Here is a 19402-nt window from a genome sequence, read left to right as displayed (position 1 = left end):
AGTTCAGTGACGGACTTTTGTTGAGAGTTCAATGCCTCCTCTTGCACTTTCTCTTCCTACAAACCATCTTGATGGGATGTTCAAGGAAGTGTCAGAAGAAACTGTGAAACTCTGTTGGGTAGTCTGGAGGTTTCACGCTGGCCATTCTTGTGGCATCAAACAACAAGGCTCCAAGCACAGAGACGTACGGGAACTAGACTGGAAATCTAACGGGGCTGGATCAGTCAGTCCTGTCCAAGCAGAGAATATCCTCTTCACAATCTCAATGGTAGACCACCCCAGAAAAAGAGAAGACCTCTGAGCTAAGAAAACAGGCTTCTAGACCACTACCTCCTCCTGCTCTAAAAGCAAACTCCCCAAGGAGGAAGTCTGAGCCAAGCTATCCAGTGCTGAAGCAACAAGGTGCAGAGACAACACAAAAACCTTCGGAGTGAACTCCAGCATCTCACATCTGACAGGATGGCTTCAGTTCCAAGAGTCCTCCAGATCTGAAGATGTCAGAGCTGGGGCACTCAGAGTCAGCTTCAGACCGGATGATAATGTCATCCTTGGATCAAGTCTGATGGACCCAGAAGACTTGGATCCAGGGACTCTGAAGCAACCAAAGGAATCGGTGGAGGAGTTATCAGTGGACGGGCTTCCTGACCCGAAATGGTTGCAGCCAACAACACACTCATCTGGACCTGTGCAGAGCAAACTTCAACATCCGATTCACATCTTCTTCGGTCAAACTCCTGGATAAACGAGACGATTCCAGGGAAGGTGATTTTGTATGGTGCCTTCCTAGAAATGGGGAAGGCAGTCTAGAAGGTACAGGATCAATCAAAGAATATCAGTTCCTAGGTAAAACTACTGCAGCCACGATACTCGGATCAGACAGTTTCTTATTCAGATCCAAGGATGCAGAATCTGATGACTTCCTTCTTCGGATCTGATGGCAAACAGGATCGAGACTTCCTCAAATCTGATTTTGTCTTCTTCCTGGAAGGCTCAGAAGATGAAGCCGAGGAAGAAGGAGCAGGAAATTTCGGCCCATTGGACTTCAGTTTGGGGACTGAGCTCCTGTAATGGCTTCTCTGAAAGAACGCGACATACCTTTCCATATTAATTTTTTTTTTCTATTACTAATGTACCTGGATTAAAATTCTGGCAGATAAAACAGTCTTCTTGAAAAGTGGTGCGGACCTAAACAAACACAGATTGTGGGCATCCGAAATAGGCAACTTGTGCCCATTCTTCAAACAATTCTTGAAGCCAGAAGGGTCCTTTCCCAAACATTCTTACATATTCATGTAAAGCGGCAAAAGAGATTAGAAGTATGTTAGTGGTTGGTGCAATGTGGGTAAGGAAGAAGCTCAAGAAAGTACAGTTTTGTACCTACCATAAATGTAGATGTCCGATAGGTATGCATCTGCAGTCATAACATATGGGTTGTCCTGCCTCAGGCAGCCCTTCGGTCGGCCAGATTCCAAAGTCTGGGTCTGGCCTCGGCTGATGTCGCACTTTCCCTGACGTCAGAGCGTCTGGGGTATAAAAGCATCAGCCGACGCCATTTTCCTCAGTGTTTCTTGCCCCAGATGCCAGGTGCTCTCTAGGAAGGCCAAATTTGGAGGAATGCAAAAAATTCCAAACATTTTCCAAAATATATACATATATATACAAACAAATACACCATAATAGATCCCCCAGCTAGCTAATGGAGGGGTAAGCACCCTAGGAATACCACAGAGGGGAAGGAGGGAGGGTAAACCTGACTGCAGATGCATACCTATCGGACATCTACATTTATGGTAGGTACAAAACTGTACTATGTCCTTCAAGGATGCATCTGCAGTCATAACATATGGGTAGAATACCATAGCCAATCTGGGGGAGGAGGTACTAAGAAAAGGATGGTGTAGTTAAGATACCCTGCAGGACTGCTGTAGCAAAACCTGCTCTGGATCTGGAGTATAAAGGTAAATTGTAATGTTTGGCAAATGAATGCACGGAGCTCCATGCAGCAGCTTCTAAAATGTCTTTGGTAGCCAGCCCTCTTAGGAAGGCTGTAGTGGCGGCTGTGGCTCTCGTGGAATGAGGCCTAATGTTTGCAGGAACAGTCTTTCCATGAAAGGAGTAACAAAATCGAATGCAATTTCCTATCCACTTTGAAATTGTCTGTTTGGAAATTGCTTTTCCTTGTACCCCAGCAGCATATGCTACAAGGAGTTGGTCAGTCTTTCTGTAACTTTTAGTTCTGTCCAAGTAGTAGCGTAGTTGTCTGTGTATATCCAGAGTGTGTAGAAGTTTTTCCTCTCTATTTTGTGGATTTGGGAAGAATGTAGGCAAGTGAATAGCTTGGTTCAAGGATACCCTAGATACCACCTTTGGCATAAAAGTACGACTGGTTCTCAATGAAACTCTGTCCTGATGGAAGATAAGAAATGGCTGTACTGCCATTAAAGCTTGTAACTCAGATACTCTTCTTGCTGAAGTTATGGCCAGAAGGAATGCAGTTTTCCAAGACAGAAACTGTAGATCCGCCGATGCTGCTGGTTCAAAGGGAGGAAGTGTTAGTTTCTCCAGCACAAAGTTGAGATCCCAAGTAGGTAAAGGTGGTTTCCTTGGAGGATTGATGTTTTTGATTCCTCTCAGAAATTGCCTGAGGAGAGGATGCGAGAAGATAGGTGGATCAACATTGTATTCTGCTGAAATTGCTGAGGCATGAATCTTAATGGAAGAATAGGACAGGCCATTGTGGAACAATTCTGCTAAGTATTCCAGAATATGTGCCATGCTCGCCACTGTCACATCTAAGCCTTTTGTTGTGTTCCAAATGAGAAATCTTTTCCATTTTGCTGAGTATGTCTTCCTTGTGGAAGGCCGGCGAGCTTCCATAATAATGTCCTTTACTCTCTGTGATGAGTTATTCTGAGGGGGGTTTATGGAATTTTCCAGGCAGTTAGCTGCTATGTTTTCAAGTTGGGATGCATGATCTTGAAATTGTTCTGCGTCAGAAGAAGTGGCCATAGGGGGAGAGGCCACGGTTTCGTCTGTGACATGCTCCTCAATAGTGGGTACCAGTGCTGCCTTGGCCAGTCTGGAGCTATCAGAATCACTCTTGGCTGTTCTGCCCTGATCTTCAGTAAAACCTTGGACATTAATGGGAGAGGTGGGAAGGCATAGACTTTTAGAGCTTTCCAGCTGAAAGAGAGAGAGTCCACCCTCCATGCTTGTGGGTGGTATGTCCTTGAGCAGAATGTCTTCAGTTGATGATTGTGGGAAGGCGAACAGATCTATCTCCGGCTTTCCCCATGCTTGTGTTATGAGTAGAAAGATGTCTGGGTGCAGCATCCATTCGTATGCATCCATGGTAGTTCTGCTTAAGCTGTCTGCCAGTGCATTTTCTTTCCCTGGCACAAACTGGGACTGTAGTTGGATATTGAGTTTCAAGCATAGTTCCCATAGATTCATGGCCAGCCTGCATAGAGGGTAGGAATGCGTGCCTCCTTGCTTGTTTATGTATCACATGACTGTGGTATTGTCTGTCCTTATTAACAGGTGGCCTTGATGGAGGAAAGGTTTGAAGGCCTCGATTGCGTGTATCACTGCCAGCATTTCCTTTTGGTTTATGTGCATGCGCAGCTGCCCTTGAGATCATAGGCCTTGGATACATTTGCCCTCCATGTGTGCTCCCCATCCTCGGTCTGAAGCGTCCGTGGTGATAGTTTGTTTTGTTTTTGGTTTGTTGAAAGGCAACCCTCTGTTGGACTGGCAGGCTTGAGCCCACCACAGAAATTCCTTTTGAAGGCAAGGAATGATTGGTATCAAAGTTTCCAAACTGTGACTGTGCTGAGACCATACACTCCTTAGGTACCATTGTAATTTTCTCATATGCAGCCTGGCTTGTGGAATCAGAATTATGCAGGATGCCATGTAACCCAGGGCCTGCAGGATTTTCCTTGCAGTTAGCTGAGTTTGTCTTGTCAGATTCAAGAAGTAATCCGGAAGTTGTTTTTGTTTTTCTTCTGTGAGAAAGGCTATTTGGGTGGTTGTGTCTAGATCTGCACCCAAAAAGGATATCCTCTGGGATGGAACAAGTCTTGATTTTTGGATGTTGACTGTGTATCCCAAGGCCTGTAATAGGTGGATGGCACAGTCCAAGTCCTTTATCAAATTTTTCTTGTTGTCCGCTTGTACAAGGCAGTCGTCCAGATATGGGTAGATTTGAATCCCCTGAAGTCTGCAGTGTGCAATTACTGATGCTAGGCATTTCGTGAATACTCTGGGCGCAGTAGATAAGCCAAAGGGCAATGCTGAGAATTGATAATGCTCTGATCCTGCAAGAAATCTGAGGTGTCTTCTGCAACTTTGCCGAATAGGGACATGCAGGTATGCCTCCTTGAGATCTAGTCACCAGCCAAGACTCCTTGCCCAGCATGGGAAGAAGTTGCTGTAGGGTCAGCATCTTGAATTTTGGTACAATGAGGTAAGTATTCAGTGCGGACACGTCGAGGATAGGCCTCCACTGATTTTCTTTTCTTGGAACAAGGAATAATCTGGTGTAAAATCCTTGGCCTTGTTCTGAAAGAGGTACCTTTTCTATGGCTTTCATTTGTATTAAGTTGTTGATCTGCTTTAAAGCCTCTGTCCTCTGATTTGGTGGCAGGTTTGGCATTCCGTTTCTTCTTGGCAAAGTGTGGAAGTGGAACCTGTATCCTTTGTCTATTATTTGCAGTGTCCATGTGTCCCTTGTAATGTAATGCCAGTTTTTTTGAGAATAAAGAAAGCTTTCCGCCCAATGGTCCTTCCAATTGAGCCCTGGTCGGCGGAATCAAAGGAAAGTCATTGAGTCTGTCCAGGAGTAGTAGTAGTTGTTGCTGTTTCTGCACTACCTCTCTGGTTGGTAGGCTGCCACTGACGGCCTCTGTAGGAGCCTCTAGCTTGCCCTCTACCTCTGGGACGCCTGTTCCTGCCTCTCTGGGATCTGTCCGAGTCTGGAAAGGACCAATTCTTAGTAGGCCAGTTTCTGCTGAATCTCGGTGGTTGTACTTGCAGAAAGTCCTTAACTGTTTGCACAGATTTTGCCTTTTCTTCAAACTTCTTTAAGACCTCCTGAGCCGAGGAACCAAATAATTTTTGCTTTTCCATTGGAGCATCCAGGAGTTTAGCTTTAACATGGTCTGGTAAAGATTGTTCCTTCAACCAGGCATGCCTACGAATAACTGCCCCAGTCATAGCTGACCTACATGAAGCTTCCAGTGCATCATAACCACACTGCAAAAAATGATTACTAACCTGCTGTGAGTTATGTACCAGATCCTGAAGGGATTTACGGTCAAGGGGTTCAGAAGAGGAAAGCTTCTTATGCAATTCATCTAACAAATACTCTTGGTACTGTATCATATGAAATTGACAATTTAATGCCCTCAAGGAAAGAGTTGCAGAAGTATATACCTTCTTTCCCCATCTCTCTAAAGCTCTAGATTCCCTTTCAGAAGGTAGAGGATTTTTGGCAGTGGCAGCTGCAACCCCTTTTGGGCCCTGAGAAATAGTGTCTGGGTCTGCAGAATGGGCCTTGTGCAGATGTAGATGAGAATCTGGGACCCTGTAGTATCTATCAGGTTTGGCAGGAGCCGGAGGGAGAGAATCAGGGGCTGTACTAACATCATTGTACACATCATCAATAACATTCAAAACAGGAGGTATAGCTAAGTGCCTATGCTGAGGTAAATGTAAAAAGGTCCTTAATCTCTTTCTAGAATCAGAAAATTCTTGACCTTGCCATTGAAATGTTCTCTCATAGAGTGTAGTGTCTCACCAAAGGAAAACTCTTCAGGAGGGGAGGCCGAAGGGATAGATTCTTCAGCATCAGAATCCTCGTAGGCCGAATAAGCCTCCTCCTGGTGATCTGACAACACAGATCCATCCGTAGACTCATCTGAAGAGTGCTGGTCAGAGGGCTCAGTCCTGGGCCTTTTGTCTGGTGGTGGTTGAGAGCCCCTGTCCGGGTGAGGCTGAGAACCTCTAATTAAAGAGATAAGATCCTCTGCAAGGCTGAGGATCTGAGAACTACAAGAATGTCTCTGAGAGGTAGTCTTGGGAGGCAAAGCTTTAGCAAGTTTAGCAGCTTTAACCCTGGAAAAAGCCTTAATGGACATGGAAGCAGGGGGTTTGGCTGCACCACGTGCAGGAGTAGACTTGTCCAAAGGAATGGTGTCGGACATTTCCTGGACACTGGTTTCAGTAGGTAGCTCAGAAGCCGACTCAGCCGGGGCCTCCAGGGCCGCGGTGGTCGGTTGAGTGGATTCGGTTAAAGGAAGTACCGAGGACTCTGTTTCGGCCGAAACCGAGATACTCGCGGTAGGCCTAACCATGGTTTCAGCCGAAACCGCGGGCCGCGAGTGTCGGTCCTTGTCCTTCCGTTTTTTCACCAAATGCGAAGTCGGAGTCTCCGACGGCATCTTATATGCAAAATTAGCCCCAAAGAATTCCTCTGCAAACTCCGACCGACATCTAAGAGTTCGTCGGTTGAAGGAAGCACAGGCTGAAAAGGCCGAGACGTCGTGGTCTGGGCCTAAGCAAGGGAGGCAGTAAGAGTGGAAATCCTTATGAGGTATTTGTTTCCCACAAGTTAAACAATTATTTACTTTATCTGACATCGGCTGAGGCAAGAAAGAGTCCCCAACGGGTTACTTAGCTTTTTCGAAGTCTTCGATAGCTGAATCACAGGAGCTGACCGACCGGCACTTGCGAACTGCTTCTGCTTCGGGCACCACGCGGCAAGAAAGACTGAGGAAAATGGCGTCGGCTGATGCTTTTATACCCCAGACACTCTGACATCGGGGAAAGTGCGACATCAGCCGAGGCCAGACCCAGACTTTGGAATCCGGCCGACCGAAGGGCTGCCTGAGGCAGGACAACCCATATGTTATGACTGCAGATGCATCCTTGAAGGACATCTTTTTGGTTACCATAAGTTTTAGTAACGGCAGAGGTGGATCCGTGGATCAGAACCAATCCCCAACAGCTGACAACAGAATGAAAACTGACATCAGCTCAAAAGAGAACATAAAAGCTGAGAAACTGTAAGCTCTTGCCTACAGATACAAGCAGTAAACATGTTTTTAGTCCCTTTAGTTTTATACACACATCAGGCATATTTTTTATAAACCAGAGGAGAACTTGTGGTTAGTAACTAAGAGTTTAAAAACTTTAGTCGAGAGGTGAAGAGGGCAAGAGTCATGTTGGATAGGTTCATCCTCCCAACAGAAGAAGGTGGTTTAGGATTACCAGATTTGAGGGGATATTTTAGGGCCACACAGTTAAGGTTCATATACATAATACAAGCAGAAAGCTACAAACAAAGTGGAAATAAATAATGTTGAAAGCAGGGGGTTAATTTAAGAAAGGGATTTTGGATGCAGACCCTTAAGAAGAATAACAGACAGAATATTATATTCATAATGTAACAGAAAGCATACCAAGAACTAAGCCAACACGTGAACAGAAAATGGAGATTCTTCAGATAGGGATGACTACAATTAGGGGTACAGAGCATAGGCAAGAAAGGGCTGGGATTTACTGGAGCAAGCTAGCAAAAGTACCAAGGTATTGGGAGCAAACAATTAGAGAGGGAAAGGTAACAGAATGAGAAGAGGCAAAGAAGACATTAGTACTTCAGGATAGCGATTGCCCTCCCCATCAGGAATTGCAGGACAGACGAAGAGCAAGACTTAGGGGAATCCTAAATGAAAGACATGCACTGGTTTAGTTTTTAACTGAATCTAGAACAGAAGCTGCTGTTAAAAAATGGATAATCAGTAGGGTGGATAATATGTTGCACGATAACTATAGGAATCAATCAGAAGAGATCAGAAAAGATTGGGAAGATAGACTAGATATGCAACTCGCAAAGAAACAATGGAAGGACATACGTATGGCTCCCAAACATGCAACAAAATGTAGACAATGTAGGACTTCTGTCTGGTAGAGTTTGCATAGATACTTTTATATGCCAAGCAGACTCCAAAGAATTTTTCCCCTGATAGACAGCAAAATGCTGGAGGTATAATGGGGAAAAAGACGTACCTAGAAAGTACAATTGTGTACCTACCATAAATGTAGATGTTCGAGTGTATTCACTGTTGCAGTCATTACACTTGGGTTATCCTGCTGGCAGGCTACCCACAGTCGGCCCGAATTCCAAAGTCCTGGTCCGGCATCAGTTGCTGTCGTCTCTTCCTTGACGTCAGTGCGCCAGGGATATAAAAGATGCAGCCGACACCATTTTCTTCAGGTGCCCCTAAAGTGGTTGGCTAAATTATGCCAATAAGCATTCATACACAAAAAACAACTTTTCCTTCGTCTACAAGCAAATACACCACATAGGTTGTATAGAATAGAGAAGTAAAGATAAGGTCCAGCAAAGATAAGGGGGATGGTGGGTGGGAAACCGGGATTGCAACAGTGAATGCACTCGAACATCTACATTTATGGTAGGTACACAACTGTACTATGTTCATCATGTTTCACTGTTGCAGTCATTACACTTGGGTTGAATCCCAAAGCTGAGGTTGGGTGGCTGGGCCTAAATAGAATTAGGAGTGGCTATGAGGCCCTGCAGAACTGCAGTGGCAAAGCCTGCTCTGGATTTAGAGTAAAGAGGTAAGAGGTAGTGTTTTGTAAAGGTGTGCACTGAAGTCCAAGTTGCAGCCTCCAAAATGTCCTTAGTTGGTACTCCTCTGAGGAAGGCTGCTGAAGTAGCTGCTGCTCTGGTTGAGTGTGGCCCGATGCCCTTAGGCACTGATTTGCCATGGTGAGAATAGCAGAAACGAATGCAGTGGGCTATCCACTTGGAAATAGTCTGCTTTGAGATGGCTTTCCCTTGAGATCCTGCAGCATATGCCACTAAGAGCTGCTCAGATTTTCTGAAAGCTTTAGTTTTGTCCAAGTAGAAGCGTAGTTGTCTGTATATGTCCAAAGAATGTAGAAGTCTCTCCCCCTTATTCTGTGGGTTTGGATAAAAGGTAGGCAAATGAATTGTTTGATTAAGAGCCACACTGGACACTACCTTAGGCATAAATGTTGTGTTTGCCCTCAGAGAAACCCTGTCCGGATGGAAAATTATAAAAGGTTCAACTGCCATTAGTGCCTGTAACTCTGAGACTCTCCTTGCTGAAGTTATTGCTAAGAGCAGAGCTGTTTTCCATGATAAGAATTTTATGTCAGCTGTATTGGCTGGCTCAAAAGGAGGCAGTGTGACTTTTTTCCAAGACAAAATTGAGGTCCCATGCAGGTACTGGTGCTCTTCTTGGGGGTCTTATGTTTTTGGCCCCTTTGAGGTACTGCCTTAGTAGTGAATGTGAAAAAATAGGTGGGCCCGTATTGCAATGGGCTGAAATGGCAGAGGCATGAATTTTAATTGATGAAAAGGATAGGCCTTTGTCCAACATCTCAGTTAGGTATTGTAAAATCCTAGGAATATCTGGTACAAGCATGTCAATTCCTTATGCCTGGTTCCAAGCACAGAATCTCTTCCACTTTTCTGCATACGATGTTCTGGTACTGGGCCTCCTGGCCTCCAGAATAACAGCCATAACTGCTTTGGAGAGAGGTGTGTTCTGAATGGTTACATTATCCGCCATGCAGCCAGATTTATGGTTTTGAGTTGGCTGTGCAGTATCGGATTGTTCTGTTGGGTCAGTAAATGAGGAATTTGAGGCAATGTCCAGGCTCTGCCTTGAGACAAGCTCTTTAGGATTGGGTACCAGTGCTGGCGTGGCCAGTATGGGGCAATCAAGATCATTTTTGGCTTCTCTTGTCTGACCTCTAGGAGTACTTTGGGGAGGAGAGGTAGAGGTGGAAAGGCATATACTGTAAGGTTTTTCCAGCTTAATGAAAGAGCATCCACTTTCCATGCCAGCTTGTGATAAGTCCTTGTGCAGAATCTCTGTAGTTGGCAGTTTTGAGGGGAGGCAAATAGATCTATGTCTGGGAATCCCCACTTTCTTGTTATTATGCTGAAGATGTGTGGATCTAGTTTCCACTCGTGAGGATGTATGAGGTTTCTCCTTAGTTCGTCTGCCAGAGTATTTGTCTTCCCTAGCAGGAATTGTGCTTGCAGGTGTACTTGATAAGTCAGAGCTGTGTTCCACAAAATCATGGCTTGTCTGCAGAGGGGGTAGGAATGTGTGCCTCCCTGCTTGTTTATGTACCACATAACTGTAGTACTGTCCGTCTTTATCTGCAGTTGTCCTGGATGAAGCAGATCCTTGAAAGCTGTCAATGCATTTTGGACAGCCGGCATTTCTTTTAGATTGATATGAAAATGCATTTGGCTTGTGGGCCATGTGCCCTGAATACATTTTCCTGCCATGTGGGCGCCCCAAGCATAATCTGATGCATCTGTTGTTATTGTCTGCCTGGCTGTGGGTAAGGTGAAAGGCTGTCCCTTGTTGGGGTGACGAGCCTGTGCCCACCATCGAAACTCCTGTTGCAGGCAGGGAATGAGTGAAATTAATTTTTCCAGGCTGTGGCAATGTTGAGTCCAAACACTTTTTAGATACCATTGTAGTTTCCTCATATGCAGTCTTGCATATGGAATTAACAGAATGCAGGATGCCATGAAGCCCAAAGTCTGCAGAATTTTTCTTGCAGATAACTGGGTTTTTGTTGCCAACATTTCGAAGTAAGAAGTCAGTTGCCTTTGTCTGGCATGAGATAAGCCATCTGGGCAGTTGTGTTTAAGCTTGCACCCAGGAATATCATCTCTTGAGAGGGTACTAGTTTTGATTTATTTTCGTTTAATGTGTACCCTAGGCAAATTAGCAATCTTTTTACAAACACCAGATGCTTTAGTAAAATGTCCTTGTTCTTTGCTTGAATAAGGCAGTCGTCCAAGTAGGGATATATCTGAATTCCTCTTTGTCAGCAAAAACCAATTACTGGTGCCAGGCATTTTGTGAAGACCCTGGGCGCAGTAGAAAAGCCAAAGGGCAGTGCAGAGAATTGGTAGTGCATTGAGCCAGCTATGAATCTGAGGTATCTTCTGCAAGATTGTCTGACTGGGACATGCAGGTATGCCTCTTTTAGGTCCAAAGTTACAAGCAAGCCTTCTTGCCCAACATGGGCAGAAGTTACTGCAGAGTCAACATTTTGAATTTTGGAACGTCCAGAAAAGTGTATAGAATAGACAGGTCCAGTACTGGTCTCCAAGCTTTGTCCTTTCTAGGTACCAAGAAAAGTCGTGAGTAAAATCCTTGTCCCTGCTCCTGTAGTGGTACTGGCTGAATGGCCCCTATGTCCATGACGGATGAAACTTGTTTTTTGTGCCTCTTTGTGCCTCTGTCCATTGACTGTGTGGCAGGTCTGGCATGCCTCTTGCCTTCGGCAGGGTGTGAAAGTGGAACCTGTAGCCCTGAGACACTATATTCAGAACCCATTTGTCCTGGGTGATCATGTGCCAATTTTGTGAAAAAAGTGCAAGTTTTCCCCCTAAGGGAGCTTCCAAGAGGTAAGTGCTCGGTACTGGTATAGGAAAGTCATTGGGACTGCTTCCTATAAGGTTGTGATTTGTCTTCTCCACTTTTGGAGGTAGACGCACCCCATTGTTTAGGCCTGTATGAGCCTTGTGGCTGGGATCTGCCCCTAGGACATCTGTATTTGCCTCTTTGTGGCCTGTCTGATACTGGAAAGGACCAATTATTTGAAGGCCAGTTCCTGCTAAATCTGGGTGGCTGTACCTGTAAGAAATCCTTAACTGTCTGCATAGATTTTGCTTTATCCTCCATTTTCTTCAACACCTCTTCTGCCTTAACACCAAACAAAGCATCATGCTGTAATGGAGCATCTAATAATTTTAACATGATCAGGCAGATTCTGTTCCTTTAACCAAGCATGTCTCCCAATCACAGAACCAGTTACAGCGGCCCTACAAGAGGCCTCCAAAGAATCAAAACCACATTGCAAAGTATGTTTTCCCACTTGTTCAGCTGCATGCAATAACTCCTGCATTTCCTTGTTCTCTGTACATTCAGAGTTAGTCAACATTTTCTGTTTTAATAGTGACATTAAGTATTGCTGATATTTAAGCATATGAAATCAACAATTTAAGGCCCTCGCAGCCAAAGTAGCAGAAGTGTAAACTTTTTTCCCCCATCTGTCCAGTGCCCTTGAATCTCTATCAGAGGGGTCAGGGTTTTTAGCAGTGGAAGCTTCGACACCCTTAGGACCCTGAGATATGGTTTCTGGGTCAGCAGTAGGGTTTTTATATAGAAATTTATGGGAATCTGGGACCCTGTAGTATCTTGTCTGGCTTAACAGGGGGTATAGAGTCTGGAGACAGGCCGAACTCTGAAAAAACATAATCTACAATGTACAAAACAGGAGGAATAGCAAGGGGCCTGTGCTGAGGAAGTAAGAGAAAATCTCTGAGCCTTTTCTTTGATTCTGTGTAGTCCTGGCTCTCCCAATGAAAGTGCTCCCTCATGGTATGCAGGGTTTCCCCAAAGGAGAAATCTTCAGGAGAAGCTGTGGGAATAGATTCTTCAGCATCAGAATCCTCATAGGGAGGAAGAGAATATTCCTGATCAGAGGAGGTATCAGAGGCAATGGAAACCTGATCAGAAGATTCATATTCCGTCTCTTGCCTAGGCTTCTCATCAGGAGGGGGATGGGAACCCCTGATCAAAGTAATAAGGTCTTCGGCCATTTTGAGCATTTGTTTTTTAGGCACTGAAGCCTGTCCTGGAGAATGCTGTACTTGTTTCTTTGTCTTTAGAGCTGCTTTAGTCTTTGGCTTAGAAGCTGAAGATGGCTTTACATATAACTGAGTTTGTCTGAAAACACCCTCAGAAGCCAATGCCTGCACAGCGGCTCCGGACCCATCTGAGGGAATAGTTTCTGAGGATCCAATACCTTGAGTTTCCAGAGGCCCAGTCGGCTCCACGTGGGAGTCGGAAGCAGCCTGTGGCTCTGAGGTAGCGGGCGTCAGGGGCTGCGAAAGCGCCTCACCGAGAACCGGCGAACCAACGACTAGCTTAGTGGAAGCCTTGTTGGTTTTGGACCTCTGATGCCTGTCCTTGTCTTTATCCTTGCGTTTTTTAGAAACTGCGGTCGTCAGTTGTTCCGACGGCATTGTATAATTGAACCTTCGGCCAAAGTAATTTAAAGCAAAATCACACCAACGCTTTATAGTGCGTTGGTTAAATCTAGCACAAAACCGACAAGCAACGTCATGGTCAGGGCCTAGGCAAGGAATACATTAAGAGTGAAAATCCTTATGAGGTATTTGCTTCCCACAAGAAATACAATTGTTAACTTTTTCTGACATCGGTCTGGAGCAAGAAAAAAGTTTCCCCAATGGGGTACTTAGCTTTAATGAATACTTTTGATCTGAAATTCGATTTCGAAAATCTCAGTAGTCGGCCGACCGGCACTTGCGAACTGCTTTTGCTTCGGGCACTGCGCGGCAAGAAAGATGGAGAAAATGGCATCGGCTGCATCTTTTATACCCCTGGTGTACTGACGTCAGGGAAGAGGCGACAGCAACAGACGCCGGACCAGGACTTTAGAATTCGGGCCGACTGTGGGTAGCCTGCCAGCAGGATAACCCAAGTATAATGACTGCAACAGTGAAACACGATGAACATCCATATGTTCTCAGACTGTAATGAATTGGCAAACTTTAACAAAAATCCCTACAGAGTATTCTATCAGGAATCTATCAGGATTAGCATCTGAATGTAACTAAGGAAATTATTTTTTTTTTGAGCTAGGATACAGGATATGAACTGCCTAAACATAGTATAAGGTCTTGTTGAATTTAATTCTGGTGGCTGCAAAAGAAGCCCTTGGTAGAAAATGGAAATCAAAATCTAAACCATCTATACTTGAAGTAGTGAATAATGTAAGAGAGATAAAAACAGGAAGTGAGATCCTTATAAAAATGTAGGAGCAAATTACATAGCAAAAAAATGGAAATTCTGGGACCAATACATGCAGCAAAACATTTTGCAGGAGGAACGAGGTTTAAGAAAAGGCAGGAAATTAACAATTTATATAAAATGTTGCTTTGACTTTATGATATACAACATATGTAATGTATAATATTTGTAACTGTCACAAACAATAATTCAATAAAGTTGCAAAGAAGGTGAGTGATTCTTCCCTGCCCACGGAGCGCATCTCACTGGCAGCTGAGGATGTACCTATATCCTGGTCTTTAGTGGCCAACTGAAAAAGAATAAGGAACTAAAGCTGGACACAGTAGTCTCACCCACCAGTGGCTAAGGCACTACTGGAGCCGGTCTGACAGTGAAAGACTCCTTAACTACTTTTTTGTTCTTGTGGACAGTGGAAGGAAGAACCTCAGAGAGGAGTAACTATTCCATAGGTTCAGATGAAGATGAAGCTCTGAAGATGGGAAGCAGAGCTTGAAGGAGCTGGTAAAGTTTTAAGACAGTCAAAAACAAGTTTAGGTAAGAAAAAACACTAGCAGTCTGTGCAAGCCCAAAGTCCTGCCCTATACATAAAATCTACACAACCACTGGGGGGGGGGTTACACAGTTGTTCACATACGTATTCACAGTATGTTGTCCTAACAAGAAGCGACAGGCCAAGATTTCAAATCAGTTTTCTAGCTAAACACAACCCTCACAACTGTCTCTATTTTGGAAGATGTTATATTTTCATGCCTGATTTAGGATGTCCCTATTTTTGGAGGTATGCCTCCAGGTTTGAGTTACACCTTCACACAATTTTCTCAATGTCCCCATCACATGAGACTTCTCAAGCTGTTTAATACACACACAAAAAAAAAAAAAAAAAACTACATTTTCAACATACAAGAAAGAGGACATCTTACAATTCCCTTTTTCTAAAGCAAAAATAAATGACCTTGTGGGTGTGCATTAATAATTGTCATTCTGATTTTTAAAGTCGTTTTGAGTAGTATTCCATATTCCTACTGGAAGCCGGAAGGGTTGTGCACCATTTGTTATTCAAATTTTATGTTCATTAGATATCTAGATTTTTAGCTGGATGTCGCTATTTTTCCAAGGGCCCTTGCATTTTCAATAGCTACAGGCTGAGGAGGTATAAAGCATATTTTCACAGAAAAAAAAAAAACAGGTTTTCATAAAAAAAAAAAAGTTTAGTGAAAGGTTTTCCCTAATAGGGGACTTTTTTGCACAGCCTTGAATGATTGCTAGTTGACTGGCAGTTTTGTGAGGCCTGCCTAAGGAGGCAAGAAAGATCTGAGCTTCTCACTCTAACTTTCCTTTATCTGGCACCTCTCTCAAGCTCTTGTCAGAGATGTGGAGGTCTCCCCCTTTAGCTTTGAAAAGCTGGCTGGTAGCATGGGGTAGGACCCATATAGTTTATGCCACTCCAACCGTATCTAATGTTGAAAATCACTAGATTTCCTCAGGAAAGCTAAAACAGTGGAAGGCTTTCTTCAAAAGGGGACTTAACTGCCCAGCCTTGTAGGATTGCCAGATGACCATCAGCGCCACGAAGCCCAAATAAGGAGCACACTTGGGCAGCTAGAAATCTCTGAAGTTTTTGGCACTCTAACTGCTTTTTATATGGAGCTCTGCTTGAGCTCCTGAGAGTGCAAGGAAGTTCCATTTAGCTTTGATAAACTAGCCACTTGGTCATTTCCTTGGCAGGATATAACCCTAATAGTTTAGGCTACTGCAACAGTGATCTAACACGGATCATCAAAACACTGCCGAAATGAAATGTCCTGCAATGGAAACCTACAGGAAAGTGCTCTCATTACTGATGCCGTAATTCAGAATGGACAGATACTTTTATCCGCAATTCAGGTACTCCCTCTGACTCACTGGAGCTGCAGTCAAGTGATAAAGACCCCCCCCCTTTCCTTTTCACAGAAGGAACCCCAGACCCAGAGGTTTGGTCAGTCTCTGGACATTGCTTTGTGTATAGCAAAAAAAATGATGGGAAGTCTAGAGCAGGGGTGAAGGGCAGACATACCTGGCAGCAGCTGCTATGCTGTAGATGGTGTCCTAACTCATACACAAGGGTTTTTGGTGGTGGATACCAGTTTGGTAGTCTTAGTGGAGATTTTTACTCTCTCTCACCTCTGGATGCATATGTTCCCTAGTTAACATTGTCACTAACTGATAAGCAACCTTGTGAATCTGATATTCAGCTGAGTGAGTAATGTCATGATTTTGATCCACCACAATGTGACAAGAGACCTTGGTAAAAACAGGCAATGGGGTCAAATACACCACCATGACTCCAATACCCACAGATCTAGAATCTCCCTGGAAACGAAACAACTTCAGAGTGTCTCTCACTCTTGCACTCTCCTTTTTCTGGATGCATTTCTTTTTTTTTTTGTTGTGACAGTGATGCAAGAAAATAGAAGATGGCATGGGAGGATGCCACCCTTCTTTCAGGAACTGGCAACTTCCAAGGGAAGGCACTGTTAGCCCGCCATTAAAAGGGAATGATGCTCAACTCTGAAAAGTCAGGCTGGATGGTCTGTCACAAAGCTCCAATTACTCATGAATAAAACAACCAAAAGCATCATCAGTGTAATTTTTTTTAAAATTTTATTCATCTTGTATTTTGCACAATTAAAACAAGAATTTCAGTCAACTTACCTACCCGGATAGCCACCACATTTTTGTGTACACTCCAAAAGCCAGAATTTACTCTGGGTAAGACAGCAAAATTGATTTAAGCCCTGACCTCAGAAACACACTACAGTAATCTAATCTCTTCATAAAGCAAGCACAGTGTGTTGAAGATGTAATAGACTGCAAAAGATACGAGAGATGTTAGTCAGTGATAAAACTCCACTCTTAACTTTACTCACCTTCCACTTTTAGGATTTGGTAAGTGTCTTGGACTACTTTATACTTGGGTTCGTTGCGGAAGGCATGCGCCCAGGCCTGAATGAGATATAAAATCTTGTTCCGAACATTCGGTTCAGCCTGCTGCTGTCATGACAAACAGGCACAGCAAGGGAAAAAAGTTAAAACATAAAATTAGACAATAAATCCAACCAGAATAAAATAACTACACAGCTACATAACTGGTAATTACACCAAACTACTAGTGAACATATTTGCTGTCTCATCACAAAACACTAAAAAATCCCACAAGAATTTGTTTTGTTAAACCAACCCAAAGTGGAACTGATGTTTTACGAGCATCAGGAGTTTTTTTATCCAGATTTATTTTCTTTTTTAATCCACTGTGTACAACAAATGCAGTATATACATGAACAAGTTTAACCAGACGCTGCTGTTAAAATAATAATTCTCCCCTCCCACGCCTTTTCTTTCCAAAATCGAAAAGCATTCCAAGTACAACCATTAGTGCACTTCAGTATTAATTTAATTATATGACCCAAACGACATCTCAAGTACAACTACAGTGTAGGTAGCTGCTAAGATCACCCAAGCTCCTATCACAGCTACTTGACCATTAACACTTCGTTTCATTTGCCCATGTCATGTTTACTTTACTCAGAAATGAGCAAAATGCTAATGCTCACATTTTTGTGTAGCAGGTGGCCGATACTGTAAACTCCCAGAGAAAGAGGGATAGCCGTTATATACAGAATGTCAGCGATCCCTCTTTCCCTAAGGTGCAGTGACTGTTGGGTGAATAAAGTGCAAAAGGTGAGCCCCTGAAAAAAAATACTCATTTTTCTGTGCCGCATTTCCTCATACTGTAACAGGCTTGAGAAAATGTACATGCTTTCAGAGTTCCTGTGCACTCCAGTTCATGAAATACAAGGATTATTTGCTAAGCTTGTGACCCAAACTCCGGTGTTTTCATGAAACAGTAGAACCTTTGAGCAATGCTCCACAAACGGAGATGGCTGAAAATGACAATCCTCTGATAAATAATGCCACTACAATAGCACCTAAAGTTACACATTTTTATTCAGTGAAAATCACAATCTCTTCCCTAATAAAACTATCAAATGTATTTTAACCTTCATTTCAAAACATGACTTTGCTTGTTTAACATTTTTCGGCCTTTAAAGTGGACAGTTTAAGTACAAAACTCCTACCATACAATTTTACCACAGCTCATAGTAAAGTCTTGCATTCAGAGAAACAGATCTTTACTTTAGTTTTTTGACAAAAATGTGACCTGCCTATTATCTGAAGGATAAGGATGTTATCCAGAATTGGGAAAAACCTTCAATGATAAAACATCTGATTAACTAAACACGAACAAACTAATGTTAGCATAAAAACAACTTAGAAAAGAATGCTTTTACAAAGCAACAAACAGTCAGCCAAGACTAGCAAGCACTCTGCAAGTCGGAGATATACCATTAAACGCATGAAATATTGCCAGGCAAGAAACAACTGCAAAATACACTCACCAGTCAGGAAGATCTTTTCAAGCGCAAATTCAGTACATCAACCCCTGCCAGCAAATACTACTGACTTATGCTACAGTCCAAGTATCACCTCTAAGAAATAAGGTCTGGTTTATAGTACATTTAGTTTTAGTCTCGGTTAACAAAATGAATTCAAAATCATATTTACTCCAACTTCAATTTATCTTAAAGACAATATATCTGGTGGCAGAAACTGATGATTAACATATGGAAGAAAGTGTTCTTGCCAGCAAAACTGAAAGCAGATTTGTTAAGTTGTTCCTGTGAACAATCCAGTTTGAGACTGCCTAATCATTTGACCAGTGACATAATCAGGAAGTTGGCAAACTTTAAACTTAGCAGCAATATCCTGTGACTCCAGCTATCACATGTTGTGTAAACCTCTTTCAAAGTGATCAACATACACAAGGTGTAGTGGAGAAGTCCTTCTAAGCAGCATTTTTTTTTTTTTCTATTACCACAACATCACAGAAACCTTTATGTTACTGAGGAGACTATTCAATGTAGTGCAAGTAACCATCTTTGCAGACCACAACTGATGGTGAAAACAGATCAAGGTCTTCAAACCTATAGCATATGGCCCAAGTGAACGGCAAGCTTTGCTATGAAATTCAGCCACAAACCTATCAGAAGACACATGCAGCTGTATATCTTGAGACAAACTGAAAAACTATCACTGCCACTTAATCAGGTAAAGTAAACAAGCATTATACATTAATTCAAACTACCTAGAGTGATCCAATTCAGGCTCTGTAAGCAGCAATGTCCCTAGTCACCTGTCTAAGCAGCCACAATGTCTAAGAACTGCAAGTAAACAGGTAATGTGATGGTCTCAAAACAAACGCACTGTTGCACACTCAAACTGCAGAACAATATGTCTGCAGAAAGAAATCCAGCAGCCACAACTCAGCAGATGCAACACACACAGAGGACTGGCAGAGTCAGACAACTGTCAACGGCAAATAACACATTTAAATAAACAAGACTCCTGAGGTGCCAGACACACAGTGTCTATACCAAGCA

At 43.3% G+C, this 19402-nt stretch overlaps 1 protein-coding gene across 1 annotated transcript in view; it reads right to left on the bottom strand.

Annotated features, from left to right (window-relative positions):
• The window catches only part of HGS (hepatocyte growth factor-regulated tyrosine kinase substrate), a 2162662-nt gene that overhangs the window by 1718353 nt on the left and 424907 nt on the right, over positions 1–19402 (bottom strand). The window contains exon 5 of the mRNA XM_044069724.1: positions 16832–16955. Within this exon, the coding sequence (XP_043925659.1) occupies positions 16832–16955 (124 nt within the window). The remainder of the gene's footprint in view (positions 1–16831; positions 16956–19402) is intronic.

Source organism: Protopterus annectens, chromosome 4.part0, assembly GCF_019279795.1.
Source record: "Protopterus annectens isolate FY-2018-M chromosome 4.part0, PAN1.0, whole genome shotgun sequence".
NCBI lineage: Eukaryota > Metazoa > Chordata > Ceratodontiformes > Protopteridae > Protopterus > Protopterus annectens.
The sequence above is the reverse complement of the archived record's forward strand: the minus strand, read 5'-3'. Positions and strand labels throughout refer to the sequence as shown.